General features: G+C 50.4%; 1 protein-coding gene across 1 annotated transcript in view; it reads right to left on the bottom strand.

Moving 5' to 3' along the window:
* Positions 1-26,453, bottom strand: part of MSN (moesin) — a 58,928-nt gene that overhangs the window by 20,912 nt on the left and 11,563 nt on the right. The window contains exon 2 of the mRNA XM_087972018.1: positions 6,720-6,803. Coding sequence (XP_087828144.1) covers positions 6,720-6,803 — 84 coding nt within the window. The remainder of the gene's footprint in view (positions 1-6,719; positions 6,804-26,453) is intronic.

The following is a 26,453-nucleotide window of genomic DNA, read 5'->3' as shown; positions in this document are numbered from 1 at the left end:
AGGAATCCTCCAGGCTGTGCTGGAAGGGGAAGGCGGAATGGCGGCCTGCTTGCCCGCCACCAAGTCCCCTCTGCCAACTCAGTGCCACCATTCCTTCGCAGGACATGTTAACACACCAGAAATTCACTGTGGGGATAATTCGCTGCGGGTGCCGGATGGAGAGCCGGGCAAGTGAGAGAGGGGGCCGCCCTGCCCATCACTGCCCCCCCCGACAGCCCTTGCTTACCCGGCTGGCTCTCCATTCGACATCCGCGCTGAGTTATTCTGGTGTTGACATGTCCTGCAAAGAAATGGCGGCACCCAGTTGGCAGAGGGAACTTGGCGGTAGCAAGAAGGCCACGCCCAGCTGGCTGTGCCAAGCTAATGGCATCGAGTCATCCCAGACCCGCCATAAGGAGCCCCACGTGGAGTGGCTGCGAAGAGAGGGGGGGGAACCTCTGCTGGGGCAGAGGGAGGGTCCCAAGCATGGAAGACAGACAACTTGGGGTGTCTACATGGCACCAATTCCGCTAAGGGTTTCTCTGGCAAACCAGGCCACTGACATGCCCCGAATGGACTGGGACTCTCCTGTGAGTCTTGGGTCTCTTTCTTTCCCTCCTCCCCATTTGCAAGGATGTCCGGTGGGGCAGCAGGAAGGGGGCAGAGGTCAACAAAGATGAAAGCTCCCAGGGAGCTTTTTGGCGAAACAGCCCTCTTCTGGTTTGGCCACATTCTTGTCCACCTTTTAATATCCTATTCAATCAGGGCTCTTGGAACCACAGACCCTGAGCCTCCTGGGAAAAGGAGGAACGCCCAGGAATGTTTACGATTCACAATTGGGAAAGGGGGGGGGGGGGGAGAAGAAATGGTACCTATGCCATTTCTGAAGGCACATATTGTCCCCTTTATTCGAATTGACAGGATATACCTAAAGAGCCTCGCCTCTGGGGTTCATTCCACTGGCAACCCTAGTGAGCTAACATCTTTTAAAGAACTAGCCTTCTGCTCCAACCATCGTGCATTAGCATTTTAAAAGCAACTACCAGATCCATTTCAAATTTGAAATACGTTATCAATGTAAAGCAACCTGAGTGACAAAGAGGGGCGTAGTGGGATGGTTATTATTGCAAGAAAACTGAAGGGAAACTGCATTCTGACTGCTAAATAGATGCCCCTCTCTCTTTAAAAGAGTCGCTCCAATGGTCACCCTTGCACCAACGGTATTAAAGCTTAGCTTAATGTTATTAACTGCAGAGTTAAAGGCTGGGCCATGGCAAGACTTGGCATTGGAAGGGGGGATGAGAACAGTCAGCCAAGCTGTTTTTCATTCTCAATAGGGCAGGCTGGGCAAGCTGGAGCATTCAGTTGGGCAAAAGAAATTAAAAAAAATAAAAATAAAGTATGGAACAATTACTTTGATTTCCCATTGTGGCCAGGCTGAAGAGGTTATTTCCTTTGCAAATCAACTTCCTCCTTTTGCCATTGTCCAGAGACAGTTGTTGAATTCCAGAGCTAGAGAAAGAGCAGATTGGATGCTTTATCTACCGCCTGGCAAAAGGGTGGTCCCTGGCAAGGCCCAGCCCTCTTCAGCCTCCCTGCTCCCCACCCGAGGCCTCCCTTGAGCCAAGCAGCCCTGCTCACTCTCAGCCGGGCTCTGGAGGCAACCTGGCCCTTCCGAAGATTGCCCCGGGGGAGAACGGCCAAGGGATGCCTAGCCCAGACCTCTCCCCCGTGGGAAGCTGACCTACACGGGAGATGCTCCCCGCTGGATCAACGCTCCACACCAGCATTTCCCAGCGTGGCCGGCTTTAAGAGGCCATGGACTTCAAGCGCGGTGGCTGGGGAATCTGGGGAGCTGGCGTCGACCACCTTCCAGGTGTCACGGTGGAGAAAGGCTGCTCCGTGCCCTTGAGCATCACCTGGGCCAACCCAGAGAGGCAGCCCAGGTTAGGCACTGGGTCCCAAGGGTTCCCAGCAGGGGCCCCGCCGTCTCCAGCCTCACAGTCTCAGCAGCCGTTTCCAACATGGCTTCCTGGGAGAACACGCAGCCGGCTCTTCCCCAGGGAAGCCGAAGGGGCAGAGCTCCCGAGGGGGGTCCCCCCTTCTCAGGCAAAGGCTGGCGGCCTTGGGAGCCAGCCAAGCTCTCCTTGGTAGCCCTGGGCATCCTTTTCCTTCCGCTCCCTGTATTGCTGGGCGGGGCACATTTAGAGCAGCTCCTTTTTCAGGTCTGGGGGGGGGGAGACGACACCGCAGGGAGGAGGCTTGGAGCTGGCAGGGACCAGGCCCAGCTGTGAAGGCCTTCCTGAGGCCAGCTCTCATCTCCCTTCCCTTACAGGTCCCCCCCCCCCGCTGTTTTTTAAAACTTTTAGTCATCCGTTGCATTTTAGTCATTCGTTGCTTTCCTACTAATACAAACACCACAGCTAATAAATATGCAAAATAATATATAGAAAACATATAAACAGCTATTTATAATCTATAGCATTAAGTACATTCATGTATAGTATCAATGTTTAGATATATAATATATAAAAATGTATGCAAACCCGATCAATTGCAGGCCGAACAATAGTTACTATTGAAAAAGACAGGATCAACACAACCCCTGGATTAAAATGTTCTCCAGAGAGAAGAAGCCACACATCTGGGGAGGCCTACAGCAGAGGCCGCTGTTCCTCCCTGGCCTGGAAAGCTAAGCAGGGCCAGGCCTGGTTAGGGTTGGATGGGAGACAACCAGGAAATTCCAGGGCTGGGGGCTAGAGTGAGAACGTGGAAGCGTTTTCCCAGAAGGAGGCAACGACCCTCCACTTCTGCAGCCCTTCAATGGCGTCCAGGACGTTTCCCATAAAGCCAGCAGGAGTTGAGCTCGGCTGGAGGGGGGCTTTGCTTTTGATACCTATTTAAGGCGTTTCCTTTACGGAAGCCCAGAGCAAAGAGGCCGCCGAGCCCGGACAATCTGGCCCTGAACGAGGGAAGGCCTGCCAGGAGAGCTCTGGGCTCGGAGGCCGGCCGTGTCCACCCACCCACCCCGACTTCAGGCTCATGGAATCAAAGAGCTGCAGGGTCGAAGGGGGCCTTGGAGGTCGTCTAGTCCCACCCCTGGCTCAAGGCAGAAGGAGGCTTGAAAGCGGATTCTTTGCAAGGCCCCAGATCACCAGCAGATTCTTTGGGATCGCCAGACTCTGGCACACCGCGAGGCTCTTCCCGGCTCAGCTGGGTTTAAATCCAGGGAATTCTCTTCAGCATCTGCAGCCAGGGAAGCGGAGAGCCTGACCCGCTAGGGCTGGGACCGCACTGCAGTCCTCGGGCTCAGACCTCTCCCTTGCTCAGCAACCATCTAGGGCGGCTTGTGACAGGTCCTCAGCGTTATGGCCGTCACCCCTTCCCCGCTGTCGTGTCAGGGGGGCAACCAGGTGGCCCTTAGGGCACCTGCAGTGTCTCCCAGCCACAATGGTCACCCGCGGCCTCCTTGCCGGCTTCCCCGAAGCAGCCAGAGGGGGAGGCCCCACGTTGCCCCCCGAGTCCCCTCCGCCCGCCACCTTCCCCCACCGGGCTCCCCCTCCCTGCCCCCCACGCAGGGAGTCCATAGTCTATGACCACAATTGAGCCCAACCCTTCTGTCGCTAAGTGAGGCAGCTCCTGCGGTGAATTTCACTCCGTTTTACGGTTTTCCTTGCCACGGTTGTTGCGTGAATCCCTGCCATTGTTAACTTACGGATATGGCTGTAAGCGAAGCTGCCTTCCCCGCTGACGTGGCTTGTCAGACGCCGCAAAGGGGAATCCTGCATCCAAATTTCGATCACGCGACGGGGATGCTACAACGGTCGTACGGGTGAAAAACGGTCCCCAGTTGCTTTTCTCAGTGCCATTGTGACGCTGAACGGTCACTAAGGCCCCCACACCTCTTCCCTCGGGGGCCCCTGCTTAATGACTTGTGCAGTCCTCCCTTAATGACAGCAGCCGGGCGTGCTGGGGTGGCCACTGTGGAGGCACCCGGTGTCGTGCTTGATGAGCGCAAGGCTCAGCGCGAAACAAGCTGGTCCCAACTGCGGCTGTGACTGGTTGGAGCCGGTGGCAGCCGGCAGCCTTGTGAGGTAGGGAGCCCCTTCCTCCCTGGAAACGCCCCACGGCCAGTTTCTTCAAAAGAGGAAGCCATCAATCCCCACCCAACCCTTTTTATCAGCTGAGAGACACAGCTGGGACAGTCGGGGTTCCTCCCTAGGCTTCCCGTAGAAGCGATCCTGAAGGGGCACCACAAAAACGCTGCTTTTGCTACGAAGGAGGCGGCTGCCCCTCTGGACATCGCCTGGAGGGACCGAAGTCCAATGGGATGAATTCACGGCCTTTGCAAAGATTATGGAATGAATCTAAGCGCCTTAACCCGGCTTCTTCTGTGCCCCCCTCCCTCCCCAGCAGAATTAAGCTACTCAAGCCTCAGCTCACCCCAGACCTACTTTTGTGGCTCTATCAGGGTTTGGATTTAGTCACTCGGGAGGAGGTTACCTGGCAGGTGAGTTTCATGATGCAGTATACATACGAAACACAGGCCGATGCGGTAGGCAGGTGCCCTCGACTTACGCAACTATGGCCCTGTCACTGTGGTTGTTAACAGACCATCGCGTGGCCGCATCTGATTTCACCGCTTTCCTCGCAGTGCTTCTTACGTGAACGTAGCAGTCGTTACGTGAACCAGTCAACCAGGTCGAAACTGAGATGGAAACCTGGTTTCTGGCAGAAATGCCACAAATCTCGGCCACCGGAGGAGCAAGGAGGCTGCCGGGGGGGCTGTGAATCTGGCTCGGTTTGGCCCACAATGTAGTCATGTGACCATGGGGGGGGGAGGGGCACACGTCAGAACTTCACATCCAGGTTATAAATACCTTTTTTTGGGGGGGTCACTAAGTGGTCTGTTGTAAATTGGGGGCTACCTGTGTCGCCACAGATGCCGCATGGAGACAACCCTATCCCACTTGCTTGGTTCTTGCAGTGACCCCCGTTAGAAACCACCCAGCTCATGACACCAGCGGGTGGCCTCCTGCTGCCTGTGTCGCCCTCCCTCCCTCCCCTCCCCGGGCCTCTGCAGCCCAGGGCAAGCCGAGCGGCCAAACCTCCTGCCCAGCAAGTGGGCCAGGGAGACCAGAGGGCAGGCTGGCAAAAGCCAGGGGCCCAGGGAAGCCCCGGGGAGAAGCCAGGCTCCCTTTCGAAAGGACCCGGAAGTGCCTCTCCGCGGGTGGAGCTTTCCTTTTAAGCGCTCGAGGTCCCCATTCACCCCTCAGTTGCCTCTGGCAGAGGCGGCCCATTTGATGGTTCTGAAAAGATGGAGAACCAGGAAAGTTTGACCCAAGTTCACACTCGTGTTTCTACTTCTGGCTCTCCATGGATGCTAGACTGGAGTAAAATAGGTCTGGTTTTGGTCCAGAATGTTGTGAAAACCCCAGCATGGCCTTGATCTACGTTGTGAACTACTCAACTTAGATCATTCATTCATTCATTCATTCAATCAATCAATCAATCAATTAATCATTCCTTCAACTTCTATAGCTGCCCATCTTGGTCAAGGATTCTGAGTGGCTTACAATTCAAAAATTACAATCAAAATACTAATAGCATTTTAAAGCAATAGAAACATCCAAAATAAATCTACATAGCAGCCCAGATACTTGGCAATATAGCCAGGAAACAGGGCTCTTCATGCATTCAGTGCCCCTGGCTCAGCAACATAGCCAGGTGTATATTTATTTGGGTAAAACATACTAACCGAGCCATTGTGTTTTATTAGCATGAGTGTAGCATATGACAAAATCATGTCACCCTAGACCAAGTTCAACGTCTGGATCTCTGACCAATGAGCATCATTGCTCATGTTTGAAGGCTTCTGGCAAGGAGAACTCACCAATTAACAGGGCAGCCGTCCCGCTGGCTGACAGGTCTTCAGGATGGCCCCCCTGTTGCCTAGCCCGAGCCTCCTCCCTCTAAGAGTAAGCCACTGGCCCCGATCCTCCCCTCAGAGGCAACAGAGAGTAAGTTCACGCCTTCTTCTACATGGCGACAACGCTTCCCATGTTTGAAGACTGCCACCCTCTCTCTCCTCTGGGCCTTCTCTCCTGTAGGCTAAACACACTCAGAACCTTTAACCACAGAATTTGGTCTCTGTCTGGCGTCTCCATCATTTTGGCAGTCCTTCCCCTGCAAGTTCTGCCCTCTGGGGTGACAGAGAATGAACCTACTTCCTCTTCTGCACCAGAAACCTTCAGAGAGAGATAAAGGACGCTTTGCACCTCATCCTTCTCCAGTCCTCCATTCCTCACAGGATTTTATTTCCAGATTCTCATCCTCTTAGAAGCTTCAGAAGCCTCTGCAGTCATTCAACGCATTGCTCTTGGTGAACTGTGGTGGAGCCAGAAGTCAACACGGGGGCCACCCCAGGGCAGATTGGAGGAGGACAATCCAACAAGGAGGACCATTCTAAATCAGTGATCCCCAACCTTTTTATGCGCGCCCGGTACGGCATCAGCTGGGCCAGCCGGTACCGGCATCAACTGGGCGCCATCTTTTTGACGAAAAGTACTTCCGGTGAGCTTTCTACCCGGAAAAGCTCACCGGAAGCACTTTTTATCAAAAAAGATGGCGGCGCCCAGCAACCGGTAAGACTTGTTCCACGGACCGGTGACCGTCCGCGGACCGGCGGTTGGGGACCCCTGTTCTAAATGATGCCGTTGATTCCTGGCCCGCCCACTTACCTGGTCAAAGAGCTGCTTCCCCGTTGTATTGGGCTGAATGGCAAATTCCAGCTCAGCATCCATGGTGGTCACTCGTACACTGATCTGGAATTAGAAGGGGAAATCATTTCAAAAGCCAGCACACCACACAAACACACAGCCTTAGCTACAAGACAATCCTTTAACTAAAGAACGGGACTACTATCAAAAGCCCCTAGTGGAAATGTAGTTCAGGGTGTTGGGAGGCAGTTGGGATCCAGATATACCCCTCTTTATGTCCTCCAGCAGGCAGACTGAGAACTTCACACAACTGGGCACAGACAATGTCTCCAAGGTGTTTTTCCCATCTCTCGAAGGGCAAGACGTCATCTGTGTAAGCCTTCCATAAGGATTTTTTTTGGGGTGTTGTGTTGAAAAATAGGGAGAACCTATAGCATCACGGTTACTAGGAAGTCTCCACCATATCCACCCCCAGGTTACAAAACTAGTTCTGATGCCTTAGAGCAGTGGTCCCCAACCTTTTATGCCGCGCCCGGTTTAAGCCGCCATCTTGTTTTGATGAAAGCTTCGTGACCTCACCGGAAGCACTTTTTCATCAAAACAGATAGGCGGCGCGCGTCAGTGAGCTTTCCGGTAGAAATGGCTTTCTACCCGAAAGCTCACGAGCGCGCGCCGCCATCTGTTTTGATGAGTTGCTTCCGTGAGCTTTCTACCGAAAAGCTCACCAGAAGCACTTTTTCATCAAAACAAGATGGCGCGCAGCAAACCAGCGGCCCGGTAGGATTTGTTCCACGGACCAGTACCGGTCCGTGGACCGGTGGTTGGGGACCCCTGCCTTAGAGGGAAGAGAGTTCAAAAGAGTGGAACAGCCTCAACAGCGGAAGAATAATAACACACCCTATAGAAGCCCTTCCGGGCACGATTTCACCTTCCATTGGTCCCAATCCACAAGCCAAACAATGGGAGGGACTCAAAGTGTAACACATTGGGGCGGGTGGGGGTACAGCCCATTAACTTCAGCAAGGGACTGGGTTACACTAAGCTTTCAATGGGCAAATGCAGAGGGTTTTGGGGAGTTCTAAAACCTTATCCATCTCTTTTCCTTTCAACATCTCTCCAAGAACAATCAAGCCACAGATTATTTCCAAAGCAATTTCCATAGGACAGCTCGTCCAGCCACCTAAAAGCTCTTTTTGTGTTTGTACAGAATTCAAATTGTGCAATGAAATATCGACAGCAGTATAAAGGCATACATTGTAGTCCCAAACACCCTGCAGAGGTTCATTCAAAAGTTGCACCAGAATTAACAAATGGTGTATTTTGGAATCAACAGTTTGCAGGAGGTCTTCCTTAGAAACACTATTATTTTTTTATATTTTTCCTCTATTATTATCATTACTATTATTACTATTATTACTATTATTACTATTATTATTATTATTATTATTATTATTATTATTATTATTATTATTATTATTATTATTATTATTATTATTACAACCCTAAATAGCCATGAAACGGAGCCTTCCTGAACTTCCTTCTGCCTCCTAAAACAGAGACGGATCCCCACCACTCTATGGTTCTACTCCAGTGAAAAGGAACAGCAGAAAAGACCCAAGAAGCTCCCGCCACCTGCCCCCACCCCCCAACAGTGAAGTCCAGCCATTTCTGAGCCTCCTCGCCCCCAGCTGTTTGGAATGCAGTCTCAGCACATCTGGTAGGGTGGAGCAGGCCCAGAAGGACGTCCTAAACCCCAAGCCGGAGACTCCTATATTGGGCTACTCTAGCAATGCTATTTCAGAAGGACCACCTGAGACCTGTTCTCTTCCTGCAGGATCCACGCTTGTTTGGGGCTGGGGGCAACACTGAGAATGTCGGAATGTGCTCTCCTGAACTTTTTCTTCCCAGATATTATTGTTCAGATTTGGGGCTTTTCGATAGAGCCTTCCTTCTTCCATTTCCCCCCCATAACCGCCACCCGGAGAGGCAAAGGTACCCAGAGCGCGTGCCTGCCTCGCAGCTTCCGAGGGAGCATCTACAATGGAGGATGGATTCGGGCCCAAGGGTGGGTGTCCTCCCCACCAGCTGGGTACAAATCCAGAAGCGCTGCTCCAGCTGCACCTCTTTCCCTCTTCTTGCTGGCTTCCAAACCCACTGTGGGTCGGCTTCTACAAGGGTCTCCGGGGCCACAAGAGACTGGGGCGTTCCTGGAAACAGGGCAGGACTGAAGGAGGCGTTGCTTCCCCTTCACACACTGTAGCTGATGTAAAGGTGTGCACGCAGAGGGATTTGCGTGTGCAAATCTCATCAGTGCAAGCCAGAAACCGGTAAGTACTAAGAAGCTGCGGCCCATTGGGAGCCCAGCAAGACTGGTGTGTGTACGTGAGTGGGTTTGTGTGTGGGGGGCCCCTCTTCCCTGGGATGAAAGCAAAGAGAGTCACCTGCCCCCTTGCAGGAAGAGCTGAGCCAAAGGAGCGCCCTGAGCTTCAACACTTAGACCAAGCCAGGTGGAGGAGGCAAAGGGGAGAGATGAGGTGCCATGGAGACTTCTTCACCAGCAACCCCGGCAAATCAAGAGAAAAGCCGGTCGTTGGATTCTCACTCAGTGTTTCATCTCTCTAGCAAAGTTCAAAGCAGCCTCTGGTAGCCCCTGCCTGCCTTCTCCAGACAGATGGCCCTATAAAGAACCCAAATGTAGCCCCCTCCCTCTTGAACTCTTGTGCAGGAAAACAGCGGGGGTAGGGGGGGGGACACAGAGAAAACTACCCAGAAAGCCGCTGAGTTCCCCAAATAGCACAGCAGCCCAAAGGTCAGTGGTTGCCACGGTGCCAACGCACACACACGAGAGTCCGCTTGCAGGGATGCCTTGAGTGAAGCAATGGTCAAGAAAGGCTCTATTGCCCAAGTACCAGAGATCATCGTATCACAGACATCAGTGGCAGCCATGAAATCTGTAAGTACTGTGTTTCTCATATAATAAGGCCGGGTCTTATTTTTTTTTGAGCCCCGAAAAAATGGCTAGGCCGTCTTTTCGGGGGTGACTTAATTTCCCCCTCCCCCTTGCATCTTTGGGCGGGCGGGCAGCGATGGCTTGGATGTTGACCTTGGCATTGGTGAGGCACTTCGTATCGGGGTCAACGCAGGCAGCACCATATCCGGGTGTGCAACAAAAGTACTTCCTAATGGCAAGCCCCCAACCATTCCCCCCCATTTTGCATGTTTTAATATAGGCCTTAATTTGGGGGGAGGGGCTTAATTTCATTTCATGCCTATAAAACATGCTGGGACTTCCTATTGGGGGAGGCCATATTGTTGGAGAAACAGGGTATATACTGTAAGTTGCACAAATATAATGAATTAGATCCAATAGATGTGATTACATAATCCGTTCCGTCTACATTATTACATTATTGTGCGCATGACATATTTCCCCTCTCCCGTTCCTGGCAAAGGCTCACTTTAAGCACCCTGCTCTCTAAAGAACGGAATAATTCAGCCAAAGATGCCGTGGCCTTCAGGCTACATGCTAAGCGAGAAACGCCGCTTTCTTTGCTAAAACCAAACGGACTCAGGGTTTCAAAGGATGCGTGAACCCTAAAGGGCCATTGGCCTAAAACCCAATCGTGACATGTTGGATCCGCCTTGCAGATAAATGCTCTACAAACTGTGGTGGGAACAAAACTGAATGGAACCAAAGCAACAAAAAATAAACGGAATCAAATTAAGAGTAAACCAAGGGTAAGTTAGAATAATTCCTTGAAATAAGTATCCTTTCTGCCAGGTTAAAAAATCACAATTAGGCAACAACTTCCAGAAACACCCAAGGTTGTTCCAGGGCCCTAATTTGGACCTTGGTGTCTAGATTAGTATTTCTCAACCTCAACAAGTTCCAGGCGTCTAAGCCTCAATTGCCAGAACTACGTCAAAGTGCAGACACCTTGAAGTCATGACAGCTGAGTAGACCCAACCTTCCAGCCACGGTTTTTCAGGCTGCACAAGTTTCCAGAAGTATCTCTGCTCTTTTCCAATTTAATGCCATAATCCTGGCATGTTAATTTAAAGTGGTCCAAACAGTTTAAAAACATGCCAGGATTATGGCATTCAAAAACACAATCCCTACTGTTCTCATAGGGCAGGTTACAACTTGACCAGAAGTTAAACCTCTTGGCTTTTTAAACCCACAAGTTATCTCTCGTTTACTGCAAGTAGAAAAGTATTTAGTTCAAGCAGGTGAACTATCAGAATAACAGAGTTGGAAGGGACCTTGGCGGTTTAACTTCTGAGCCTCGGTGGCACAGTGGTTAGAGTGCTGCACTGCAGGCCACTTCGGCTGACTATCGGCTGTTCAGATCCCACCCGGCTCAAGGTGGACTCAGCCTTCCCTCCATCCTTCTGAAGTGGGTCAACAGAGGACCCAGATTGTTGGGGGCAAGAGGCTGACTCTGTCAACTGCTTAGAGAGACCAGGGCTGCAAAGCCCTGTGCAGCAGTATAGAAGTCTAAGGGCTGTTCCTCATCCATCCACTGCTCAACAGGAGACCTTGTACCATTGTAGTCAAGTGGTTGCCTGGTTGATTGTTTGTGATATACAAGGCCTAGAGCAGGGTGTCAAACTCAAGGCCCAGGGGCGGATCCAGCCCGTGGGAGGCTTAATCTGGCCTGTGGGGCCAGCCCGGAAATAGCGAAGGACCAGCCTGCGGTGCCTCTGGCAGACAAAATGGGGTTGGGCAGCAGGGTGCTGCAGGAGCCTGTCCAGGCTGAAAATGGGCCATGGGGAGCAGGGGTGTCTCCACCCAGAGCCTGTTTTGGCCAGAAGTGTGCTGCAGGAGGTGCCTGGCCCGTCTCCCCTCCCCCGGGCCCAGCCTGCTGAGAAGTACAATGCTGATCCGGCCCCCAAAGAAATCCAGTTGAACACCCCTGGCCTAGACCGAATCCAGGCGCAGTTCTGACACTTCTGCCTACCATGTTGCAGGACCCTGATTTATGGCTCAGAGTTTTCTGACCCTCAGCCAATCATGTATGCACTATATACTATGTATGGCTAATTATTATGGCTTATTGCAGTCTAAGAGGCCCTACTAGCTTTTCCATGAAACAGACCCCACCTTTTCCCCCACCCCCCTCCAACGAATCATGAAATCCAACAGATTCCCTCTCTGAAAGGAGATCTGGATACCTTCTAGAGTCCCAGCATTGGCCAGGTGGGTTGGTGAATTCTGGCCAGCACAGTCCACACACCTGGAGGGCACCCAGTCTGGGGCAGGACCACAACGGCTGGAGCAAAACAGAAACGCCCATTCCCAGGTCTTGCAGATAAGCAAGGGCTTTTGCATTGCAAACAATGTTCAGAACAATGGACTGGATCCTTCCTGCTGGGAAGGGTAGTGTGCCAGGGAGGCAACTCCCACACACCAACATCCTAGGGCAGAAGAGCTTTGGCTTAGGTGGGGGAGAGCAACAGAGTGCAAGCGGTTCCTTTTCATGCACAGACTTGCACACTTCTGGAAGGCACCTTTTCCTCCCTGCACACGCATCCCTAGAGCTCCTTAAGTGGGATCTATTTGGAGTAGCAAATCGCATCGGTGCCTGGTAGCCCTGTCTCTTAAAGCCTATTTGCAACGGGGGCCTTCGCAATGTTTTCCATAACCTCTTTCCAAGCCCACCTTTTGTTGTAGCTGCCCAAATTGCAAATCAAAATGGCAGGAACAAAAGCAATCCAAGTTACTTCGAATTATGCCTCCCCCTTCCCCCTTCTCCCTCTCTGCAGGTAATGCCATAGCTTTGGTCCACATTTGTCCCCTTTCCAGGGTCCTCAGAACTCAAATCACATCATGCTGTGATGCACGTGGGGCCTTCTTGGTTGATACTGGATGCCAATAGGCGTTGTCATCGATTTGGATGAACAGTCAGAATCCAGTCCACAAGGAAGCACTTCCACACCAATCCATCAATCAGAATAGAGCTGGAAGGGAGCTTGGAGGTCTTCTAGTCCAGCCCCTGCTCAAGCAGGAGGCCCAGGACCATTTCAGACATGTGGCTGTCCAGTGTCTACTTAAAGACGTCCAGTGATGGAGCAACCACAACTTCTGGTGGCAAGCAGTTCCACCGGTTAATTGTCCTCACTGTTAGGAAGTTTCTCCTTAATTCTAGGTTGCTTCTCTACTTGATTAGTTTCCATCCATTGTTTCTTGTCCTGCCTTCAGGTGCTTTGGAAAATAAGTTGACCCCTTCCTCTTTGTGGCAGCCCCTCAAATACTGGAACGGTGCAATCATGTCACCCTTAGTCCTTCTTTTCTGTAGACTGGCCAGACCCCATTCTTGCAACTGTTCTTCGTATGCGTTTGTCTCCAGGTCTTAAATCCTCTTCGCTGCTCTCCTTTGCACTTTTTCCAAAGTCTCAACCTCTTTTTTGAAATGTGATGACCAAAACTGGATGCGGTATTGCAGGTGTGGTACTAATACTTCACGTGATTTTGATTCTATGCCTCTGTTTTTACAACCAAGGATTGAATTCGCTTTTTTGGCTGCTGCTGCACACGGCTGGCTCCTGTTTAAGGGATTGTCCACAAGGACCCCAAGATCCCTTTCTCTGGTTCCTGTTTTTGAGCCAGATCTCGCCTAATCTGAAGCTCGGAGGGCGCATGGTCCGAAAGAAGGAAGGTGTGATTGAGCAGTGGTTGTGGTCAGGGTGGAATGGAAAAGGCACCAGACCTGATGAGAAGCTTGTTCAGTGGAGCCAGAAACACTTCCTGCCACTTAAAGTCTGTGGAAATCTCTGCTGTGGCCTGGACTGATGTGCTCTGCTAAGACAAACGGAAACCACAGCAAGCCAGAACCCCCAGAAGCAGGCTCAGCGTGCCTTAGGAACACACACATTCAGGCAAAAAGATAGTCCCTTAGGAGCATTTTGTTGAGAGGCAGAATTCTGGACCACTGGCCCAGACTCCATCCAGTGGGACCACCAAGAGAGAGCCCCTGCAGCTGCCCCTGGAAGTGCACCTATCCACGCGCCCTTTGCAGCGGAACAGCTTCCAGCCAGAGCACATCATTTGGCCCTTCCAAAGGCTGGCTGTGGAATTCTGGGAGTTGAAGTCCACACATTGGGAAACCGCCGCAGTTGAGAAACAGTTCCAGACGAGTAAGAGGCCCAGCAACGAACCCTCAAAAGTGTTTCTAGGAAGGGACTCATTGGCTCCCCATGCTTCAGAGTTGCACCACGGTGGAGGGAGCAGGAATTTCCCACCCCAAGAGGTGTCTCAAGGGATGTGGCTGCCTTCCCGTATTATTTATTTAACTTTATTGACGGTTTTCAGTGGATTCTTGCAACGGTTCCCCTTCTCCATCTCTGGCTTGGCATTTTGCCTGACGGGAGAAAAAATCCTAACTGTGGCAACAGGCAAATGCTTGCAATTGCTGGAGGGATTATGTTTAATTAAAGCAAACCTTCACTGAAAGAGGCCTTTTCATACCCTTAAGCTAATCGGAAGCAGAAGGCACTCCCAGTTTATGGCCCTGATTTTTGGGGGGGGGAGGGTGTGTGATTGGGTGGGTGGGGGAAGCACAGAAGCATGTTTCACCTTCCACCTGGAATGAATCCTGAGATTTGCAGCCAGACAACCAGGTTTTCTTCCAATTGCTGCCAGGAAAGGGGCAACCAGTCCAGGGTGGGAGTTGTATATCTTCCAAGAAACTCAGTCAGTATTTCAACCCCCCTCCTCCCGCCTCCTTCTTTCTCCATGTAGACAAGGAGTGTTTGTTCGCATGGCCAACTCACTGCTTGAGAGAACTGGACTGAAATGATAGATGGGAGGGAGGCTCTACAGCCAACCGTGATATAGCAATTGTACCTGCCAAACCTGGGCTGTGAATTCCAGCCACACGCTAACTAGGATTAGCAAAACCCCATCGCCATGTTCACCAAAGAGTGCCCAGAGCCAGAATGTGCCTTTTCGGGACAGGGAAGCTTAAAAGGCGTCGCCTGTATTTTAGTCTTGCTGACTAAATGACTGAACCCGGCAGCTCAATTTTCTTTAGTGCCAGAACCAAAAACATGCAGCTCCCATCAATATGCCGGGTTCTCTGCAATTACAACATAGCATATAGAGTAAGAGGGTTGGAAGGGACCTTGGAGGTCTTCTAGTCCGACCTCCTGCTTGAGCGTTTCAGACAAGTGGCTGTCCAGTCTCTTCTTAAAAGCCCCCACAGTTTCTGGAGGCAACTTCGGTTCCATTGATTAACTATTCCCACCGTCAGGAAATGGATCCTTAGTTCTAGGTTGATTCTCTGATCCTCTCGTCCTGCCCTGGGGTACTCTGGAGAATAAAGCAACCCCTTCTACTCTGCAAGATCCCCTCAAGGCCTCCCCTGTTCCTTCACCTCCTTAGAATAGTCATACCCATGACGTCCTTCAATCGATTCTGATACAGTTTAGCTTCCAGACCTCTTTAACATCTTCGCTGCTCTTCTCTGCACTTTTTCTAGAGTCTCAGCATCTTTTTTTTTATGTCACGCTGGCCAGAAATGGATGCAGCATTTCAATCACGGTCCTATCAGCACAGTATAAAGCTTGAACCACCACTTCGCACGATCTTGATACTATCCCTCCCTTGATGCAGCCTAGGACTGCGTTGGCTTTTTGGGCAGCTCCACGGCTGACTCATTAAGTTTAAGGGGTTGTCCACGAGGACTCTTAATATCCCTCTCTCAGTTGCTATTGCTGAGGCAGGTGCCCACTTGATCTCGGTGTTGTCGGCAAATTTGATAAGCTCCCCTTTTATCCCCTCATCTAAATTGCTTAAGAAGGAGATACTTCCTGATAGCAAGAACAATGAAGCGTGGAATGGCTTGCTCCAGAAGTTGTGGGTGCTTCTTTACTGAAGGTTTTAAGAGACTGAACAACCATTTGTCCGGAGTGGTGGAGTGTTTCCAGCAGGGGGTTGGGCTGGAAGACCTCCAAGGTCCCTTCCAACTCTTGTTATTCTGTTTTCTCCTAGAGGGGCAACTCCGGAACGCTTTGAGTTAACGCTCCTCCCCACTGTCCGAGAGCCAAGCCAGGCCAGGTCCTCAGAGAGCAGGTGCAACTGTGCCAGCTGCCAAAGGAGTGGCTGCTACCACCAAGGTCAGATTTCAAAGCCTAAAGCCCGCGGAGACCCCTCTTAAGGCCGTAAGTACCTGGAGAAGAAGGTAGGATTAAATATTGGGGGCTTCTGCCTAGTTTGCCTAAAGCTTTGCAGAAAGAACCTCAAGGCACCCGTCATTGAGAGCCCCCAAATCCTTCCCAGCCCCAAACATTTTTGAGCAGCCACCTGGGTTCAGGCTTTGCAAGATGGGAGAACAGGAATGCCCGGGTAAGCCTGCTGCCCCTCTGCCTTTAGCTCTCCCATCACTTACGTTGTGGAGTCCTCCCTTGCCTTAGAAACGCTACGCTGTCTGGCCCTCTGGCTTTTCCCACCATGATAAAAATTTCCTTTGGCAAGGGTGATGGGCCTGGTGCTCTTCATCGTCCTCGCTGCTGTCTTTTATTAGCTACGCTTGCTAACCTGCAAAGCATTCGATTGCTTTCCTTGTTCCTGACGGTTCTTCTCTGGACACGACACACCTTGTGTGCAAAAGACGGAGTACCCTCACTTCTTTAGGGACAAGGGAGTTAAGAGATTTGTCCCAAGCTGGCAGAGGGTGCAATTAAAATACAGGCACAAAAGCCACCAGAAAGGCTCGCCCAGGTGCGAATAGCCCTGGCCCAGCCAAAGGGCGACTGGAGTAGGGATGGTAGCATCCCCAAAAGCTTAGCATATTTGTCCCCAACAGCCTGTTCCACCGGAAATCTGCCTCCTGGTCGAGCCGAACGGTTAAGAGACAGGGCAGGTTGGGCTCTGAACAGGAAGCCACAAACTTCCTGTTCAAAGATGCCTTTCCCCAAAGCAGCAGAGAGAAACACTCAGTGAATGTGGCTTATTTTTAGCCCTTCTCTGAAGCCTCGGTCAACATTCCCGGATCATCTTGCAGGCATCCACCTAGTTAGAGGAGGGCTTCCCACTCTTAAGCCCTTGCGGGGATGGGGGAGGGGGGGCAGAGCTTAAGGGATCCTGAGCCCCACTTCAGTTGAGCGCCTGCAATGGGAAGCTTCCAAGCGGTGTTCCAGAAGGCGGATCCAACATGTGTGGGAATTTACCTTTAGGCACCAAACCATCATCCATCCGTAGCTCTTCATTTGCTTTGCAAAACCAGAACCCATTTCTTTTAAAAAATCATATGAAAGTTTTATTTATAAGAATAAAAAAAAGGGGGGAAAGAACATTAAAGAAGTGACTTTAGTTCTTTATTGACATTACAAACTGATGCTTTCTCCTCTCTCTTTAAAGTTACGTGACATAATTCCCTTCTCTCCATATTCAACCCTTTTCAATCAACAGATCCAAAAATCTCCAGTTCACTTTTTCAATTTTCAGCCAAAGTCCATAAAGTTGCCAGACTTTTATAAAAGTACTTGTGTTATCCCTGATCCAATAGGTCGATTTCATCATTTCTGCAGATTCTGCCATAAGTGCCAAAAAAATCCGTTCTGGTTTCATCTGACCAGAGCCCACTTTGGATGGCCACTCTCACCTGGCAGGACCAGTCCTCTAACATCAGTCAACCCCAAAGCACTGAAAGGGACACTTTATCCTTCACCGCCCTCTGGGATCTCTGCTATTTCTGCTCTTATTTGGCTTGCAATAAAAGGCTTTGAGCTGCCCGCTCCCTTGTCTCTCTTCACTGCTTTGGCAGCTCCAGAACCGTCCCCTACACGAAAGAGGTGACCAGAATCCAGGATTTCACCATTGCTAAGCCCTTCCTTCAGCCCCACCACAGGCAGGCAAATCTGGGCTGCAAAAGTGTGAGGCGCAAGACTTCCTCTTCTCCAAAATAACTCCACCCCCCCCAGAGCGAGTCCAGCCTGCAAAATGTCCACATGACACCTTTGTGGAGCCCCAGACCTTTGGTACCACAGGCAGGCAGAGTCAGAGCTGGCTGTGTTAGAAAGAGGCTTTCCCGAGATGACCATTTCTGGCCAAAGATATTTCTGGAACAGATCTCATCGCCTGGGCAGGCCCAGTGACCTAACCATCATTTTTCTTAGCAATCGGACTTCTCGGCAATTACTCAGCCAACACGATGAGCCATCGCAGAATCAGGCGTGCCCCACCCAGATCCTGGTCATTGCCGGGTGATATTTTTAAGACTGTCCCAAGAGTCTTTACACGATTCTGTCTGTCCTCTTAAAACTTCCTTTTTTGACCAAACTACTTTTCAACTGTTATTGCCCGATTAGAAAACATGGAAAAGAGGAAAGGAGGCCTAAGCTAAAAGACATTAGCTTGCCCTTGGATATCAGGCACAAGCGTTTCTCACAAATTAGCTGAGTGCATGAGGGAGCAAGAAGGAACAGGAGACCATTGTAAGTCTCACAGGGTATTGTCAGAAAAGGTGCAGGGCAAATTTATCCAGAAGTGCCCTCTGCTATCAACCGTTCTTACTTATCCCAACACACTGCAGAGCAATCTCCCTGTGGCTTTGCTAGCCTCCATGCAAACACAATAGACAAAAACACCTCAGAAATCTGCTTGGTTCTCTTATGACAAAGGCCATGCTAATGAGCCTGTCACAAGCTGGTGATGAAGAATACACATAAAAGCAGAACAGGCCTCCTGAAGGAAAAAAGAACGGGTCAAACCTACCTACTTCCACAAGCCAGAATCAGCGCCCCATTAGTTTTGCATATATTTACGGCTTTTGCTTGACTAAAATTTCGATGAACAAGGGGCAAAATGAGAGATAACTTTGCCTGTTATTATTGGTTTGACGCTAGAGCTTGGGTCCCCAATGTAAGTATTTTGAGACATCTGCTTCCTGAGCTCCCTGCCTTAGCAAAATAATAATAATTCTTTCATTTATTGTAAAAAAAAAAGTATTTTGAAAATTGACCCGCTGCAAAGCAAATCACCAGCCTCCAGCAAAATTTGGCAGGAATGCTCTCAAAATCCCACACATGCTCCTGAATGCAAAACGTTTGGAGATTCCTGAACTGGGGAGACCTGTCACGTCCCTCGGCCATCAGCCATCGGTCCATGACCAACCAGGGGAGTTTTATTGCCCACGAGAACCATCAATGGTCAGTCAGGCACTGGACTTCAGCAATGGGAGTCTCTGTATTTTAGTAGCCATGAAGACACAAGAGATGGAGAAAGTTGGCATCTCTGCTTCCATGATTCCCTGCCTCTCTTGCAGGGAAATAAACGGTACCTGCTCGTTCCTTTTTTTCCCATCAAAGTTTTCAAATATTAGATGTGGCAGAAGCTTTCCATGGAGGGTCAGTTTGGTGTGGTGGTTGAGGCACCAGCCTAGAAATGTGGAGATGGTGAGTTTAAAGATACAAAGCAAGAACAAAGTAAAGAAATTATAGCTATCGGGCACTGAGCAGAATTCCACTTAATTAAATTCAGATAAAGATTAATTCTGCTTTTCCAGAGGTACTGCATTGCGCCTGTTTTGCCTGGACTTACTGGTTGTAGCCTCTACTCTGAAGCTGAGAAGCAGAGTTGTATTTCATTAATATTGATGATCATACACTTCAAGCCACCAAATTAACTCCAATTAACAAATTAAAAGTAATGGGTTTCTGCAGATGACACGCAGCACGCGGACAAAGTAGAAATCTGCAATACCCTGAGGGAATCCTCTCCAATTTTAAAGGGCCATCTCACAGACAGGAACAACTTAGTTTGGAAGTTATGCTAGTAGCAGACTGGCTCCAGAACAGCTATGCATCATCCCTCGGTGGGGCTCAAAGGGGCCATTTGTGGGAGATCACCAATAATTCTACTTCAAGGAGGGAGAATATGATAAAAGTGCACCAAAGAGGCATTTGGGTTTCCTTCGTTCAGTAAAACCAGAAGGTGGAGCAAACCAACCCTCACTGGTCAAGCAACCACACGCAGCCATTTCTCCCAAAGAAAGCCAAATTGTGCTTTTGAGTCATAATAAAGTCGTTGCACCCTCTTAACACCTTTCAAGAAGGGCGAGACTGCTTAATGGCAGGAAAGGTGACACCAATTAGTCTAAATTGATCTGGGGACGGAGTAGCTGGAAGGACTGTAAGTATGGGGAGGGTCTCAGAGGAGATCCAGGTATTAAGAACCTTCCCCAGCCGGCAGACCCCATTCTAGCTGCAACACATCCCACAGGTGGAGAAGAAACAGAGTCCTCTTGAAAATGGCGGCTGCCCTTTTCCTTAGCTCTTCTCTCCTAAAGCAATCTGGGGTTTTACTCTCTTAAGCCTCAGCTGGCCAGCAGTTAGGGGGGCCATTGCCAGACCCATCTTGGGGGCGGGGGGGCATAAATCAGGGAAGACTGTTCATCTATGCGCCTTCTTGTACTAAAGGCATCCCCTTTACTGAGGGGGCTGGAAAAGTCTAGGAATCAAGGAAGAGATGAGTCAAGGTGAGAAGCTCCAGTCCCTCTTTGATGGACTTTGGCTGCATTCACGTTTCAGGCAGAGCCACTGTGTTGTTACATCAAAGTGTTTCTCTACAACTCAAAGGTGGGTGGACTTCAACTCCCAGAATCCCCCAGCCAGCATAGAGTTGGGAATTGAAGGGCGCCCAGGTTGAGAAACACTGACGTAAAACAAATCTGAATTCTTCCCTTGTGTTCGGTCAAAACCATGTTTGCAAACACAGTAATTGGATTCAAACTACATGCAAAGTTAAAAATATAAAAGCTTCATTTTGGTTTAGTGTGTTATACAAAGCAAGCTATTGTTGGACTCCACCTTCCTGTCAGAACAGCGTATCAGGCAGCACAGACTGCATTCTTCTGCATGTTTTCGGAACTGATCGGTCCCTCCAAGGTGCTCACATTTTCCACAGCCTTAAAACTATTACATGATTGTTAACTGAAATACAATTGTCATATTTGTTCCTGAAACAATACGGCGCATGACTAAATCAAAATGACTTTTGACAACAGTTTTTAGGAATTTCCCAATCCGTGCAGAGAACGGCTGCCTTCAGCCCTCACTTCCTCGGCGAGGCTTCAAACTAGCTTCCTCTGGCCTCCCTGGTGCAACCTCAGGTTGACCGATCTCATCGGCAAGGATCGCCTCTCCACCAGATCCATTGGGAGGCAACTGGCCAGAACATTCGAAGCTTCCTCTCAGCCCCAAATTCCTGGAAGGAGCCAAGTAATCGCAGCTCTCTTTGGCGCAAGGCCAGCCTTCCAGGGGACCATTTGGGCTACGAACATGCAGATGACCACTGGATGGCACAAATAATCACCACTGCCCCTATTTTGTTACTACCATCTAGTGACCAATGGATTTCTGCTATGTATGAGTCCCACCCACCCCCAAATATGTCTTAGTGCCTCCTATGTCATGTTTTCCTGTCTCTGACTCAGCCTTCCATCCTTCCGAGGTGGGTAAAATGAGGACCCAGATTGTTGGGGGCAAGAGGCTGACTCTGTAAACAGCTCAGAGCCCTGCGAAGCGGTATAGAAGTCTAAGTGCCAGTGCTATCACAACTAATGTTCCAGGACAAGGGGAAGCACAAAATAATGTAGTCATTCTTTGAGCTATTTCAGCTTATTAGTTTTGTTCCAAAGCATTGATTCAGGTGACAGTTAAAAAAAATATTCTGAATGGGATCCAAAGCAGAGGTCTTCCCGTCCCTCTGGCTCTGTGTATAGAAAACTGTGGAAAAACTAGAAATCTAGAACAAAAAATCTAGTTTTCTAAAAAAAGAGAGAGAGAGAGAAAGGTAGGATAGACAGCATCACCACCAGATGGGTTTGTAACTGACTGACAAACCGTATTCAACGAGTAGCCCTTACTGGTACTACATCTACATGGAGGGATGTAAGCAGAGTGGTAATACATAGTTCTGTCTTAGGCCCAGCACTCTTCAATGTCTTCATAATAGATGAGGGAAGAAGAGGGGAAAACTCACCAAATTTGCAGGTGACACCAAACTGGCAGGACAAGCCAAAACCCCAGAAGACAAGCTCAAGATCCAAAAAGATCTTGACAGACTTGAACACTGGGCCGTATCCAACAACATGAAACTTAATGTAGAGAAAAGCAAGGTTTCACACCTAGGCAGGAAAAACAAGAGATTGCAAGTGTAGATTAGGCGAGATCTGGCTCAAAAACAGGAACCAGAGAAAGGGATCTTGGGGTCCTTGTGGACAATCCCTTAAACAGGAGCCAGCCGTGTGCGGAAGCAGCCAAAAAAGCGAATCCAGTCCTTGGTTGTAAAAACAGAGGCATAGAATCAAAATCACGTGAAGTATTAGTACCACACCTGCAATACCGCATCCAGTTTTGGTCATCACATTACAAAAAAAGAGGTTGAGACTTTGGAAAAAGTGCAAAGAAGAGCAACGAAGGGCCTGGAGACAAAAAACATATGAAAAACGGCTGCAGGATTTGGGTTTGGCTAGTCTAAAGAAAAGAAGAATTAGGGGCAACATGATAGCAGCATTCCAGTATTTTAGGGGCTGCCACAAAGAAGAGGGAGTCAAATTATGCTCCAAAGCATCCAAGGGCAGGACAAGAAACAATGGATGGAAACTAACCAAGGAGAGAAGCAACCTGGAATTAAGGGGAAACTTCCAAACAAGAGGACATTTAACCAGTGGAACTACTTGCCACCAGAAGTTGTGGGTGCTTCATCCCTGGAGGTTTTTAAGAGGAGACTGGACAGCCACTTATCTGGAAAGGTACAGGGTCACCTGCTTGAACAGGGGGACGGACTAGAAGACCTCCAAAGGTCCCTTCCAGCTCTCTTCTGATTGATTGATTGAAAAGTTTTATCAAAGGCTTGGAAATATTTATCAAAGGCTCATTTTGTTTTAAAATTCACAGCAAAGGAAGCCTAAGAAAGATGTTCCCCTTCTTCTCTTGAATATAGCAGCAAAAACAAGGCCTGAGGAACCTCATCTCCATTCTCTCCCTGCACATAAACAGGAACACACCTTTACTTTTAGAATTTGCTCCTTTCTCAAAAATGCCCACCACATTCTGAATAGATTTTCTTGTACAGAAGTTATCAACATCTTTATCTTGGGCTGACAGCGTTCAAACTTTCAGACCAGTGATGTAAAATAAATTCATTCCTTAATAAGCCCTGCAGGTTTTTTTAGCTTGGAGCCTTGGAATAAGGTTAAACGTTGCAAAGCACAGAGCCACCACCAGGTGGCAGAAACAAACTGGCTTTCTGACTCCCTTTGCTGTCATCTAGTGGACATCTTTTGTAAATCACAGCACTCCCAGCAGTGCTTTTTTTTTTTTTTTAAATAAATTTTATTAAGTTTTCAAATTTAAAAAAACAACATAAAACTTTATACCAGGTGTCCAACCTTGGCAACTTTAAGACTTGTGGACTTCAACTCCCAGAATTCCTCAGCCAGCTGGCTGAGGAATTCTGGGAGTTGAAGTCCACAAGTCTTAAAGTTGCCAAGGTTGGACACCCTGCTTTATACATTTGTTATCAACATCAAGAGATCTTTTGTATCTCCTTACATTTTTCAGTGCTTTACTAGCTTGGAGGCAGGAGCTGGCTTTTTCTTTTGACTCCCTTTTGGTCTGAGGACTAACTCCAGCCAGCTTGGGCTCTGCCTCGGAAGGGAGGAAGATCCTGCACTTTGGAGTGGGGGGGAGAGAGAGCGAGACAGTCTGTGCCTGAGAGCCACTATTCCCCTCCTTTTCCATTCAAGACCTTCCACAACATGATTCCAGTTTAATGGGCCAGAAAAGTCAGGCTGAGCCGCCCAGGAGCCAGTTCCCCATTTCCTTTGCTTCCCTTGCCTGCAGAGGATGGAAGGCCCTGGGGGGGGGGGGCTCTACCACCCCCCTGCCTCTCTGCCCTGCAGCCTCTGTCCTCCAGGGTGGGTGAGAAGCAGAAGGTAGGAGGAGGCCGAGAGGGGAAACGGGGTGACGGGGGAGATGATGAGAGGAGCCAGGAAAGCCAGCCAGGCTGCTGTTGGGGTCATCTGCTACTGCAGATCTGGGGCTCCATGCGGCCATAGAGATGTGTGTCCGGCCTACGAAGGTCCTGGGCCTCCCCGGGGCCAGAAAGGGGCAGGGCAACTTGCTGAAGGACAATGGAACAATTTAATCCCTTAAAAATTTAAAAATATTTATATTTTTGCCATTCACATTTCATTTGGTCCTTCCTTTGGCACCCTTCCTTTCATGACTCTATTCCACTATTCCTTTGATATTCGCGTCACTCTTGTCCCAGGCGAGTTGGCCACGACACGTTGGCCATGTTGCCATAGACCCTGCAGGGCACCGAAATCCTGTCAGGAAGAGGAAGACTGTAGCTGTAGCTGATTCGGAGGAGAAAATGGCTGGTCAAAAGCAGCATCCATGATCCAAACTCTGAACTTGTTTAAGGAGGGAATAACTTCACTGATCTCTCAGGGGACTTTTTAGGAGCAAGTCACTAAAGTGGAATTAGCTGCCTTTTGTCTCCCAGATACTGAGGAGTGGGGTTTTTGTGCAGAACCGTATCTGGATTCAGATTGTATCCAACCATTATTAAACACCGTTTGTTAAATTAGGCAAAAAATGGGAGGGATCCACATAACCAATTAAACCAGTTTATTAATCACAATTTTATTTTTTCTACCAATGTATTAGATATTAGCTCTCCCACAGTTCTGCACCATGTGTAAGTTGCACAAGCATTCCCTCCTCCTTCCATGTGATAAATAAAAGCATGAAAGATACTTCACAGAATTTACATTTGAATTAAAATATAGTGTGATTAATGAGATTACTCTGTAGTTGCAGTTTATCCATTTTCCTTCTGTCGCATTAACACTGATCTGGACCTGACTGGAGATTTCTGGGGCCCAAAGAAACCCTGGGCCTTCCAGCCTCCCATCGTGGACATTTGTAGCGTGTGAATGCAGCTGGTGGCCGAATGCCGGAAGAGGAGGAGCGGGGAAGGAAAGCGTGGCTCCTCCGTCACCCAAGACCTTCTCCAGAAAGGCCGCAGTGCCTTCCTGCACTTTGCGCTACATGAGAGGTTTCTGCTTCCATCTTGGGCACTAAATTTTTGCTTTTGCCTTTTCCTGATTTAAGAGCTCCTAGAAAAAAAAAGCCAGCTTGCATGCCGAACATGGAGACTGCAGTTTTAAAGCAACAACATCAGCTCTAGAGTAAAGCGGTTCCTGCAGAGAAGGACGAGCCACCAAGAGGCTCCTTCGCACAACAGCCACACTTATCCTTGAAGCAGAGGGAGGAGAAACCCTTGTGGCACTATCACTGCTGCACAGTTTTGCCCCTCCCTCAAGAGCCCAGCCTTTCCTTAGAGGGGACCAGCTGAACAGAGTCAACCTTAAAGGCAGCCTGGAGGAAACGAAACTCAGCAATGATTGTGGTGACGGGGTCTGCCCCCCTGCCTCCCCCCCCCCCCACTGCAGTCCATGGCAATCAGATCCTGGCTTGTTTTATTGACATTCAGCACCTCCTCCTCCTCCTCCTCCTCCTCCTCAGGGGCTTGAGATCAACAGGAGGCAGAAACTGAGCCAGGAGGAGAGTCGCCACCTGAAGGGTTTCCACAGCCTCCATACAGAATCCAGGAGCCTGAAGAGAAGGCCGAAGACGCCCCTCCCCTCTGATCCACAGAGGCAGATCAGCCCCTGGCCCCTTTCCCAAAGGGAGGCCAGGCGAGCCAAGGCACCGCTTAAGGGCACCCACAGGGGCCCCCCCAGCACCACAAGGCCCAGCCAGGCAGCTCAAGCAAAGTCTAAAGAGCTGCAGGCCTGGGGTTTCCTCCTTCTCCCCCCTCACACCTTCCTTCCTTGCAGCTGCCAAGCGGCTGCTGAAGAGGCTTCCGGCGCCCAGCTAGAGCCGTTCGGGGCAGCAGCCGGGCGCTTCCCGCACGAATCCAGAGCTGCTCCCTTTGCTAAGGAGCCACCTTGAAAAGGAAGCGGGGAGGATTCAGACAAGAGGCCCCTCCTGTTATTCAAAGGGGCTGCTCGGCTGGCACAAGTTTCCCTTCTTGTCCTGGCTGCTCCTGACCTTCTGCTTGGCTCCATCCAGGCTGCTGCATTTGGGGGTCTCTGCTCTCTGCCATTCTCCTCTGGTTTCTACAGGGAGCCGCTTAGCCCAAGGCTGCCCGCAAAGAGCCAAGCAGAAAGGAGGAGAGAGGCCGGCTCAATGGGCCTGCTTGGCCAAGGCCGGGAAGAAGCCGAGGAGGAGGCGCCCCTGAACCCACCTGCGAGGCGCCGTTGCCCGCCCTTCCCATGGCAAAGGGGTCGGGGGGAGCGGCAGGGGGGGTCAAGGAAGCCCAAGAGAACCGCCTCCTTGTCCCTCCTCTTCCCGGCCCCTGCCCCCCTTATCAAGCGGGGGGCTGGAGGGTTGGGGTCCCCGCGGGGCTCCCAGGCGGTTGGTTTGCCAAGCAGCGCCTGGAGAAGGGAGGCAGCCCCAGGCCGGCCATCCGGGCAGCAGCCGCTGCCTCTCCCAGGGGCCGGCAGAGCCGAGCCCGCCTCCAAGCCGTCTCCCAAGCGCGGCGGCGGCGGGGGGCAGAGCCGAGCCGGCCAAATAAGGCGCTCTCGGAGCCGCAGCGGCCGGGAAGGGCCCGCGGCGGCGGCGGCGTCATCCGGAGGAAGCGCCGCGTCACCCTTTCCTGCGAGCCTGGCGCGGGGCCGAGGGAGGCGGCGGCGCCCGGAGGAGCAGAGACGCCCCAGCCCAGAGCGCGGCGGAGGC

The sequence above is a fragment of the Notechis scutatus genome, chromosome 10 (assembly GCF_049901735.1).
Source record: "Notechis scutatus isolate UNSWTSFEM ecotype Mainland chromosome 10, rNotScu1.2, whole genome shotgun sequence".
Lineage (NCBI taxonomy): Eukaryota > Metazoa > Chordata > Lepidosauria > Squamata > Elapidae > Notechis > Notechis scutatus.
This window is presented reverse-complemented; position numbering and strand designations above follow the sequence as displayed.